This window comes from Alligator sinensis, unplaced genomic scaffold (assembly GCF_000455745.1).
Source record: "Alligator sinensis unplaced genomic scaffold, ASM45574v1 scaffold840_1, whole genome shotgun sequence".
NCBI classification, from domain to species: domain Eukaryota; kingdom Metazoa; phylum Chordata; order Crocodylia; family Alligatoridae; genus Alligator; species Alligator sinensis.
The window spans coordinates 787668-799947 of record NW_005842643.1 but is presented as its reverse complement, the minus strand read 5'-3'; the positions used below and the strand labels follow the sequence as shown (position 1 = coordinate 799947).

Below are 12280 nucleotides of genomic sequence, written 5' to 3'. Positions count from 1 at the left end.
CGCTCTCTCCCCCCCCTCCCGCCACTGGCCAGCCCCGAGCGGCACATGGCTCTGCCGCTGCTTCTGCTGGCTGGTGCTGACCTGGCCGGCCTCCCCTCGTCCCCAGCAGCACATGGGAATCTGGCTTCAGCTGCATGCTGCTCCGGATGGGACAGACCTGCCCAGGTTGGTGGGTCTGTCCCATCCAGACGCCAAAAGGCGTTGGCAACATCAAGCTGACACAGTGCATGTGGGAACCTTGTCCCTTCCCCAGCCCTTCAGCAGCTATTAGGAAGCTGCTGAGGGGCTGGGGGGGGGACAAGGCGTGTGAATGAAAATAAACCGTGTTTACTTTCATTTCCTGTCGCAGCACCTCGGGCCTCAGAAAATGCCTTGGTGGGCCGCATGTTGAACAAGCCTTCTCTAGCCAGTGGAAAGGCAAAGGGCCTGAAAGTATCCTTTCTTTTCTAATATGCTGTCTATAGCACCCAAGGAAGTGACTGCAAACACTTGCTGTCCTCCATACAAGGTCCCTGGCAGGTGAATTCCTGGAGGAGATGCTCTTAACCTAACCTTATTTTAAAAACCAAGGATTATTTAAAAAAAAAAAAAAAAAAAATGTGTTTGGTAACATATGGAAAATCTATCTGAATTTCTCCTTTAAGCAGTCTCTAACAGCTTGATTTTATTAGCCAAGGCTATTGTCATAAAACTAGTTTCCACTGTGATATGTGTTTGATCATCCCTTGAATATGGCAGGCAAATTTGAACTCTCCATATAAGGATGTCTAAAACTATGGGGCAGTAATATCGCTTGACATAGTACTAAAAATACATAATAGCAGGCAGAAGTAAACACTCTGGCTTTCCAATGTTTCTGTATTGGTTTACTCATGCGTGCAGTTCACAGGTTAAATATTGTATTTTGACTGATTGTAATTTTTTTCCCAAGAACACTCCTAAATTAGACTTTTACCTTAGTTAATTTAGTTAAATGTTAACTTATACCCTAGCATAGACTTGCAAGGAATCTTGCTGTTTTGTTTTGAATCCCTTTTGTTTGCATTGATGGAGGAGCTGGCAGCTACGCAGTCGCCTTGGAATCTTGAGATCTTTGTGTTCGGGAGATGTAGAAACAAATTTTTGTTGAGTCTGTTTCTCGCTCTGTCATTCTTATCTCTTGTTATTGAGCTTCTTTAGACATTGATTTGGTGCAATGGAAAATATAAGGCCTTAACAGGATCCTGCATTATTTTATGGCGGGGGAATAGTAGGGGTGAGTGGAGATTATGGAGGGGATTCACAGATGGATCATGGCCAAGTTAAGTACTGGACTGGCATCCCTATAGCACTCCAGCAGTGGAACTGTTTATCCCATCCCATGCTCTCAAAGGAAGAATGACAAATTATATATTAAGGTCTATATTTTAGATCTGCAGGGTAGTAGACAATTCTGACTTCAATGAAATCACAATTTACTTTCAGTTTTGGTTGAAGCCAAACAGGAATTATTTTTGTTCAGTAAAACAGGTTGTTCTTGCTTGTGTTCTTTATCTGTGTTTGTTTCAAAAACAGAACAATAGCACCAATTGTGCTAGGTGCTTTCCAGACATTGTGCAAACTTACTGGCTAAGGTCCAAATCCCATAGAGCATGGAAGACAGCCTGTCCATCTACTTGCTACATGTTGCAAGCTTGGAGCCTAAACAGGCATATAGAGTACTTCGTATTTATGTACTTGTTTGCATTTTGTCAGACTATTTTATGTTGCTGAAAGGAGTGGCACTGTACATTAAGGATAGTATGGACAGTAACAGTATAAAGAACTTACGAGAAAGGAAACTAACATAGAAATCAGGTGGCTAGAAATTTTGTACTTGATTAAAAAGAATATACTGTAGTACTGTCCTCACATAGACCAGATAAACACTTCGCCAGGGCAAGATGTGTTAATAAAATTTCTGGATGTGATAAATGACTTCTTTCTAGAACAGCTTATCTTGCAACCCACAAAAGGAGAAGCAATTCTACACCTAATCTTAAGTAACACACAGGACCTGGTTCAAAAGAGATCTGCTGGTGAGCCACTTGGTAATAGTGACCATAACATAATCACATTTGACAATCTAGCAGTAGGGAGTAAGCTAAAAAAAAAAGTTCACCGCACTGGTATCAAACTTTAAGAAGAGAAATTACACGAAAATGAGGAAATTTAATTGGAAAGAAGTTTAAAGGAGCAGTCAAAAATGTAAATAGCTTGTTGGTAGCTTGGAAGATCTTTAAAAATACTGTATTAGACACTCAAGAAATGTTTATATCATAAATCAAAGAGAGTACCAAGTGGACCAATAAAACCCTCGAATGGTTTAATAGCATAGTTAAAGAGGCCATTAGAAGCAAAAAGGCATCCTTCAAAAAATGGAAGGCATACACAGATGAGGAAAACAGGAAAGCTGACAAACTCTGGCATTCCAAGTATAAAAGCAAAAGAGGACTGGCCAAAACAGGATTTGAAGGAGTGTCAAGCAAAAGATGCTAAAATTAATAATAAAAACTTTTAAAAACACATCAGAAGTGGGAAGCCAGGTAGAGAACTGGTGTGACCATTAGAAGACCAGGAGGTAAAAGTTGAGCTCTGGGATGATAAGAAAACAGCAGAGAAGCTAAACAAATTGTTTGCGTCAGTGTTTACTGTAAAAAAAAATGGGAGATTCCCATGCCAGATCAGTCCTTCCTAGTAGATAAGTCTGAAGAGTTGAACCATGTTGAAATGACAACAGAAGAAGTTTTAGAACAAATCAATAAATTAAATACTAAGAAGTCACTACGACTAGATGGCATTCACCTGAGAATTCTTAAGGAACGCAAAGGTGAAATTGCAGAATTGTGGGACTAGCATGTAACCTATTGTTACAAATAGCCCCTGTGCCAGAGGACTCATAGGTTGCCAACATAAAACTCATCTTCAAGTGGAAACTACAGATCAGTGGGCATGTCTACACCAGACACTTAATGTGCAGAAAACTAATTCTACTGCTCAGTAGCATTTAATGTGAGGAAGACCAGTTCTAATGCTAATGCACAGTAGATTTAATCTAATGTGCAGTAGTGTCACAAAAAAGTGCATCTGTCCTAATGTGATGTGGTGCTGATTTATGGCCTATTCCTAGTACCTGTCATTATAGATACTAAACTTAATGCGCCATAATTATAGCGCATTAATGAACATGTAGAAACACCCAGTGAGTCTCATTTCCACCTCTGGAAATTGGTAGAATCCTATAATAAAGAATTAAATCAAGAGCCACATGAACAAATATGATCTTCTGAGAAAGAGTCAACATGGTTTTTGTAAAGGGAAACCCTATCTCACCAACCTGCTAGAGTTTTTTGAGGGTGTTAAGAAGCACACGGACAAGGGGGATCCAGTTGACGTAAAGCTTTCAACAAGGTCCCTCACCAAAGACTTTAAAAAAGACCGTGTTTGCACAGGACTGAAGGGAAGGTGCTTTCATGGACTGAGAGCTGGTTGAAAGATAGGAATCAAAGGGTAGGGCTGAATGGTCACTAAAGGTGGAGGGCTAAGGGTGGATTCCATCAAAAATGGAATCCCGTAGGCATCTGTGCTGAGCCCAGTGGCCTGGAAATGGGGGTGCACAGTGAAATCTCCAGATTTGCAGATGATACTGAATTATTCCAGGTAGTCAAGTCCCAAACTGACAGGGAGGAGCTGCAGAAAGATATTGCCAAGCTGAGTGGGCAAAATATATGGCAGATGAACTTCAGTGTCAACAAGTTTAAGATAATGCACCTGGGAAAAATAAGTGCAGCTGCACATACATAATGCTGGATTCTGAGCTACCTGTTGCAACTCAGAAAAGAGTCCTTGGAATCATTAAACAGAGTTCTCCAAAAACATCAGCTTAATGTGCAGCAGTGACCAAAAAAGGCAATTAAACGTTGGGCACTAGGAAGGAACTAGAAAACACCATTGTGCCATTATACAGATCCATGATGCACACCCACTCATTGAATATTGTGTGTAGTTCTGGTCTCCACATCTCAAAAAGGATGTAGTAGAATTAGAAAAGGTACAGAGAAGGGCAACCAAAATTGATTAGGAGTATGGAGCAGTTCTCCAGTCTCTCAGGGAGAGATTTCCACATTTCTCTAATTGTGATGTGTTTAGGACTCTTATTTAAACACACAGGACATGCATTAGAACATTGTGTTAGTTGGATTGGCTTTTAAAGAGGTTTTTGCTCTTTTGCATCTGTCAAATGGAAAATACCAGAAGAGACCAAAAAAGCTAGGTATCTTCAGTTTGGAAGGGAGAAGGCTGAGGCAAGGATATGCTCGAGGTCTAACAAATTATGAAGTTTATGGACCAGGTGAACAGGGAACTGTTGTTCACCAAGACCCAGATCCTAGAACTAGGTACACCCTGGGGAATTATGTGCAAAGAAATTCAAAATTATGCAAAATTAATTAGTTTAATTTTATTTATTTTATTTTTATTTTTTTACAAATAACACTAAATACAACTCTGTTTGAAACTTCTTTAGAAATATATGCAGGTATTTTGTAGGTTTGGGGGTGGGATTTATGGGAGGAGTGTGGGGTTGTAAAGGTGTGGGGAGTGTGGATGTGAGGGGGTTGTGAAGAGGGGTAGGGGGTTGTGGGTATGGGAGTATGTGGGGTTTGTAGATAGGTGTGGGAGGGTATGGTGTTTGTGGCGGGTGTGGATATGGGAGTGTGTAGGGTTTGTGGATGGGTGGAAAGCTTGTGGGTGTGCATGGGCCCCCCACCACATGTTTTTTCTCCCTTGGTGCACAGCCCCCACAACTGGCAGCTGAGCAGTAGCAGGTGTTGAACCTCAGGGCACTCATGGCTGCAGCAGGCAGCCCCTGTGGTGCGTGGCTCCAGCTGAGTCCCGGGGACTGCACATGGAAGCAAGGCATGGGGCCAGCCCAGCCCGATGGCATGTGACTTCATGTTTCCACGTGTAGTTCCTCACTAGAGTGCTAGAAGCCCCATGTGGAGGTATACAGCCTGCCCAGCCTGACTCGATGGTGTGCTGACCGGGAGCGACGCACCATTGGGCCAGATGGGCTCTGTGCCTCCACATGGGGCTTCAAGCTGGAGTGCTCAAAGCCCCACCTGGAGGCACGGAGCCGGCCAGCCTGGCCTAATGGTGCACAGCCCACACCCACCCATGCCTACCCCTCCCTGCAGGCAGGAACTCCTCTGGCATCTCTAAAACAATAATGGTGAATGCTAGAGAGGGTAGTGGGTAGGGCAGGGATGGGGAACGTCCCGCCCATGGGCCAGATCCAGTTGGCTGGGGACTCCATTTCCCAGCCGCCCCTGCCTGCATGGCTTGTACCATTCTCCATGGAGACCCCAGCCTCAGCTACATTGGCAGTGCACGTGGCAGAGGAGCGCAGGGGGCTGCTCAGGAACCACTGGGATCTTGCGGTGGGGCAGCTTGCTCCAGAGCCAGGTCAGAGCCCTGATACGTAGCCTGCCTGCTCCAGGCAGGAGCATGCATGCAGGGGATTGTGACTCTGCCCCAGCTCCTTGCAGCAGTGACAGCCTGTCTGGAGCTGGGGCAGAGCCACGATCTCCTGTATGTGTGCCCCTGCCCGGAGCATGCAGGCTACAGATCACGGCTCCGGAGCAAGCTGTCCTCATCCCACATTCCTGGCAGCTCTGGAGCAGCCCCCTGCGCTGCACTGCTGGCACAGCTGAGGTCTCCATAGAGATTGGCACAAGCCATGTGGGCAGGGGCAGCTGGGAAATGGAGTCCACAGCCAAGTGGCAGCCCGGAGGTTCCCCATGCCTGGGTTAGGGGATAGATCATTCTAGGAATGTTCTCCCTCTAAGCATCTGCTTCTGTCACTGTTGGAGACAGGTTACTGGGCTACAGCAACCCAATAGGTGACTTCTTATGTTTTTGTGAAATAATTGGGTCACGTGCCTCGTTTTCCTCCTTGGAGGAGGGGTAAACTAATAATGGCCATTATTAGTTTAGCCTTCCATAGTCTGTACTTGTAGGGTCCTTTCCTTACCCCTGTAGTTCTCATGTGCTGCTTCCTGTCTCTCGGGGAGATGGAACCTTTTTCCATATTGCTCTGTGATCTGTTTGGGATTCTTGTTTAAACACTCATGCCATGCATTAGAGCCATGTGTTAGCTGATTTGGCTTTTAAAGAGCTTTTTGCTCTCTTGGATAAGTCAAATGGAAACTACTTTGATTCAGGTCACGCAGCCTAGAACAAGCATCAGAAATTTATATATGTTCTGTAGCATAATGCCGCTGCCACCGGGGTCTTGTATTAAGAGTTTTCATATTTTGGAAGTGACTCAGATTAGCACTTTTTGGGTGAAGAGCAATACCTTACTTTTAAACAGCGCTCTTCACCTTTCCAACACTTTACAAAGGAAGCCTGGATATTTATCTCCACTTGACATATAGGGAAAATGAGGTACAGAAGACTGAGGGGATTTGATAACAACCATAAACTACCTGAAGGGGGTTCCAAAGAGGGTGGAGCTAGACTCTTCTTGGTGGTGGCAGATGACAGAACAAGGGGCAATGGTCTCAAGTTGCAGCAAGCGGGGTTTAGATTAGAAATTAGGAAAAACTTTCTCACTAAGGGGGTGGTGAAGCACTGGAATGGGTTACCTAGAGAGGTGGGGGACTCTCCATCCTTAGAGGTTTTTAGGGCCCAGCTTGACAAAGCCCTTATTGAAACGATCTAGTTGGGGATGGTCCTATTTTGAGCAGCGGATTGGACTTGATGACCTCCTGAGGCCCCTTCCAACACTCATTTTCTGTGATTCTAAGTGACTCACTTCAGGTTCCTCACTGCAGACTGACATCAGCCAGGAATGGACCTATGACCTCCTGAATCCGAGTCCAGTGCTTCATTTGTAAAATAACGTATAAAATAAAGACCCCACATGCTTATGAAATCATATCTGTAATTTCAATTTACTCCTCTCCCCAGACAAGAAGTGAGAATGGCTTTAAAATCATTATCTTTTAATTAAAAATAGCTTGCTTCTCTGCCTTGTAGAGCTGCAGGTCTTAGATTGGTTCTCAGGGTTTTTCTTTCTCCCTAAACCTTTATATTGGGAGGCTCTTCTCCCCAGTCCTGTGTGATCATTTCAAGCTTGTAATTCACATTTAAATTCATGTATATGCAAGATCCATCTCACTGCCTACTTGAAGTGGAACCCAGTCACACCTCCAGAATTTGGGAAGTGATGATGAAGTTTTGTTCTCCTTTTGTTTCTTTTCTTGTCTTTCTGACACAGATTCATATGTTTTCTCCCTCCACGCTGTGACACACCATCTTGCATTTCCTTTCTCTTTGTTCCCATTGCGGGGGCTGCTATGGTTATGCAGAGAAGAACTGGGAGCCATCTATGCTATCTGGGAGATTTACGCTGTTTTCCATATAGCACATTTACTGCTTCTGAGCTGATATGTTTGGTTCTTTGACTTGCTGTTTTGGGCAACAGAGAGTCCTGTAAACAAAAAAGTAATGTAACAAGGAAGGAGGCATGGGAGGTGACCAGTCTCCTCTTACCTTTTGGAAGAAAGGGTGATGGGGTCTGGACTCTACATGTTGAAAATATTAACAGCCATGTTGCTTTTACAGTGTCATCAGATTAATCATTTTTGTTCCCCTCCCCCCTCCAATTTTTTCCAAAAAATGGTATTGGGTTATGAAGCTAGAAGTATCTGTCCTTGCATGTTGGGCAGCTTTTTAAAGGAATGTGAGGTAAACTGTCCAACTTCACTTTGACCTTGCAGTATCACTCGTCTTGAGGGAGGAAACTGGTCAGGGCTTGGCCTTATTCTTCACCAACATCCCTGCAAATCTCAGAAAGCATTGCATTTTTATCAACTCCAGGGAAGGTCTGCCTGGTTTGGGATTTTTAACTTACAGGATTTTAGATCAAAGCCTAGAAGTAAGGGTTGCTTAAATAGGAGCAGTAGGCAATAGATTGAGCTTGGCATTGTTATATGGCTAAGCAGATTCTGCATTTATCTACTGTGTGTATATAAGTGGTCTGTGTTATACCATACCTAAATTTAAATATGCCTGCGGGCCTAAAGGCAGGAGTTCAACAGAACTCAGACTTGGCTTTAATGTGCGTACATCACTGTATTTAAACTACACGTATACATCGTATGTGTAAAAGTCAGTACTGTGAAATAATCTTAAAATCACAGATTTAAAATTTTCTTTGATGATTTTTACTATAGAATTAGCAGCCTTTTTAAAGATGTTTTGAAATAAACTTAGCTCTGTCATTTGTCACTTAAAAATTAAAATGCCAAATAATAGGACCAAAGATGAATGGTTAAAAAAAAAATCAAGTTTCATTGACCTCATCTACTGAAAAAAAATAATTGTTTTAGAGCTTAAGTGATGGTTGTGACCAGTATTAAAAAAGGACCTTCAAAGTAAAAAATAAGAACAAAAAATACCCCTTGTGTTTTTTCTAATCCTTTTTCTTCTCCCTCCTTTCCCCTGACCCATCTTCTAAATACAATTTAAATGTTTAGCTTTTAAAGAATAGATGTTGGCATGCGTTGGCTGAAAGCGAGACAGATACTGCAAATGTGATCTTCTGACACCTTTTTTCTGTCCTTCTTCATCTACTCAACATTCTTGGCTCTGATTTTGCTCTCACTGAAGTCAATGGCAGAACTCCCATAGACTCAGTGCAGACAGTCAGAAAGCCCGAGGCTGAACCAATTCAATCTTCACAGGTTGAAGTCTAAGCTGCATAGATTGAACCAATAAACAAGTGAACAGACACTAGCTTTTGATTCTTGAAATACAGCTACGTGCCCACAGTGGCCCAAGCCAGAAGCTAGCGGGTACTAGAGCACATCTTCCTGAGATTGGAGGAATTGCAGAGGAGGTGCAAAGCATCCTGGGATATTGGAGGACTGTGAGTTAACTTGAATCTGGAGGGGAACTGGGACAGAAGTTCAATAAACTGAAGCCCGATACTGGTTTCAGCCATTTTGAAAGTAGTTTGTGCACACTGAACTTCCATTGTGTTACAGATCTGAGCTGGTTTCCAATCACTTATACCAGTTTACGTGTAATTTCTGTCCATAGGCTAATGGTGTAGCCTTTAAAGCCTTTGATTCTTAACCAGAGTGCCATGGCACCCTGGGGTGCCATGAGATCTTTTTCAGGGTGCCACCAGCTGCTGAGCAACTGTTAGGTATGCAAACAACTACATATGATTCACAAAATAAAACTAGAGATTTCAAATAGGAATCTGCTGTCAGAAACATTCTGACCTGTTGCAGTCTTTCTGAGTTCTTTGCAATAGAAGAATTGTTTTGTTGTTTTTCTGTAGTCAGGAAACAAGTGAAAGCCAGGAGCTGATATTTTTGGAGGGGTGCCTTGATTCTAAAAATGGTTGAGAACCATTGGTTGCTAAGCCCTTAATGTTCAGAAAGCTGCACCCAGTCTTTCTGAAGAAAGTCAGACCATACAAATCTTGCTTTGGCATACCTATTGATCTCCAAACTCTCACTGAAATTCAATGAAAAATATTTTCCCATCTCACCACCCCTGCCCCCATGTCCTTGTCAACAAAGCCAGGCATGGGTTTGCCTCTTCTTTCATAAATTGTTTTACTCTGCTTTTTCTCTTTACCCCCTTGGCTTATCACAGCTCTTCATTCCTGTACTATTGTCCCCAATCTACAAAATGTTTTTCTTCTTTCTCTTCCCTCCACCCATTACTGATACCTTGCTGTTAAATCTGCCTGCTTCCTTTTATTATGCAGTTCTGATTGTTTGTAATGCATGTAGTGTGTGTTTCATTTCTATGCAACTAGGAACAACATTCCAGTTAACCCAAAATGGAATTTTAATCATGTTAATGAAGTGTGTCTAGACCTCCTCAGGTAGCTAGGCACTTCAGTTTTTACATCTCACTACAGAGCTTTTTTGGTTACTTTTTAATAGCTTAATACACTCAATTTACAGTGAAAGTTTTTATTTTTATTGTGATAGCAAGCTGATCAGAATTGGGCTCCTGCTATGCTGAATGATCATATAATCACAGATTTTAAAAAGTCTCGTGCCCCGGTGAGCTTAGTTATGGAATAGCTTTCAGAACCAAGCTATGGGGTCACGGGGGTTTTCTTCCTTATGTGCTGTCTCAGATGTGCATGCACTGTCTGTCTGTCTGTCCTGTCCCTCTTATTTTAAAGTACATGTGACTTTCTTGGCAAAAGCCACATTTTAATGAGCCGGGCATTAATACAGTCTTTCCTTTTATAGGTCAAGTACATACACATCTCAAGGCATCGATGTCACTGTTAAGTATACTCAAGGAAGCTGGACAGGAGTGCTTGGCAAAGATTTTGTTACTATTCCAAAGGGAATCAATGGCTCTTATCTTATCAACATTGCTACCATTCTTGAATCAGAAAATTTCTTTCTACCAGGAGTGAAATGGCATGGAATTCTTGGACTTGCCTACGATGTCTTAGCTAAGGTAAGTCTTCTTATGACTTGGAACAAATCTATATATTAGATGGAAAAGGCAAATGCTTTCTAATGGCTTCAGTCACACCCTGTCAACCTTTATCAATTCTGTATACCTCCCTAATAGTAGGCTTTTCAAATAGGTCTAACAGAGCTCAACAGGGCTAAGTTGGTTGCTCCCTCCAAAGCTCCATGTGAAAATTTAAATTTTTCTGATGGTGGATGATCCAATTATAGCTCCTCTAGAATGAACTAGCTTCCTCCAGAGCTTGTGAGTAATAGAGGAAGTTGGTTTTGAATGATCCTGCAGCAGCACCCGGCTGTGTTCAAGCCTCCTAATACATGTAAGATCATGAGGCTTGCTAGTAGTTGATATGCTTATTAAGTAAAGCCCTGTGGGCGTGTCTACACAAGATGCTTTACTGCGCAGTAGACTAATCTACTGCACAGTAAAACATTGCCATCTACATGTGTGTGCCATTTACTGCACAGTAGATTAGTCTACTGCGCAGTTAGCTAGTGTCTGTAAAAATACAGGTACTAGGTTAACTGCACAGTAGTTACTGTGGAGTACCACTCATGTAAATGCTGACTAGGAACAAATTTGCTCCTGGTCGGCCACAAGGGACAGGGGAGCTCTCTGTCCCTGGTCCTGGTGCTGCTCAGCAGCTGGCTCCCCCCAAGGAGCTGGAAGCCAATCAGTGTTAGGATGGGGTTGCTCTCTGCCTGCTCCCCCCCAGCCCTGCCCCCATCCCAGCACTGCAGGACTTCTGGCTCCCCATAGGAGCCAGGAGCTGAGCAGCACTGGAACTAGAGAACACTCTGCTTCCTAGCTTAGCTGGGGGGCTTGCTAGCACCTGTCCTGCTTGTGGGGCACCTGCCGGTGAGCCAATCCCCACCCAGCAGGGGACTAGCCGGGACCTGTCGTATTCATGGGGTGGCTCCCAGTGAGCCCCCTGTTGGGCAGGGAAGCCCTGCTGGTCATGGAGCTCACTTGCAGCTATGTATCCCCACATGCATGGTGCCAAGAGATCTCTGCCAACTGCAGCAGCAGCTGTCTCCCAGCCCTGTGTACATCAGGCCCCATCCCAGTGTGCACAGGGACAGGAGACAGCTGCCACTGCAGCCGGCAGAGCTCTGCTGGCCCCAATCACATTGGGACTGGCCCCTGTACCCCCTGCTGGCCCCTGAGCTAGCACCCCAGGGGAGCCTGGAGCTCCCCCTGGCTGCTACAAAGGACAGAGCAGGGCAGGAGCAGCCCTGTACTGGGCTGTTCCTGTTGGGAGCACATTTGCTCCCAACAGGGTACACATATAGGTGGACTTCCAAGGAAGGCTTACGGCGCAGTATTTTACTGTGCATTAAGCCTATATTGGATTAATAGCGCATGTAGATGAGGCCTGTGTTCATCAAGTGAAGTTGAAACTGAGAGCTCATACTAGGTAACATCCTTTACAAAAATGCTGTCACTGTCAAATGTTTATAACCTGTCCTCATCCCTACTGTTACAGAGCCAAGAAATGTACAGGTAAAGTGAATATACAACAATAATCCTGGTGTGAAAATTCAGTTAGAACTCTCACATTTACCTTAATTCTCCTGTCATAATGATTCCCTGACAAATCCAAGGACTCAAACTTATCAACCTACAACGAACAATTTTATTCTTTGTCTAGAACTAGAATGCTTTACTCCAAATTGTACAAAGGCTGTGTCAGCTTCAGCCTGTCTGCTGTCATGTACTATCAGTTTAGGAGGAGGGAAAG

At 43.6% G+C, this 12280-nt stretch overlaps 1 protein-coding gene across 2 annotated transcripts in view; it reads left to right on the top strand.

Moving 5' to 3' along the window:
* BACE2 (beta-secretase 2) overlaps positions 1–12280 on the top strand; it is a 79476-nt gene that overhangs the window by 44913 nt on the left and 22283 nt on the right. For both annotated transcript variants that reach the window (XM_025215410.1, XM_025215411.1), the window contains one exon: positions 10308–10524. In XM_025215410.1, the coding sequence (XP_025071195.1) occupies positions 10308–10524 (217 nt within the window). The remainder of the gene's footprint in view (positions 1–10307; positions 10525–12280) is intronic.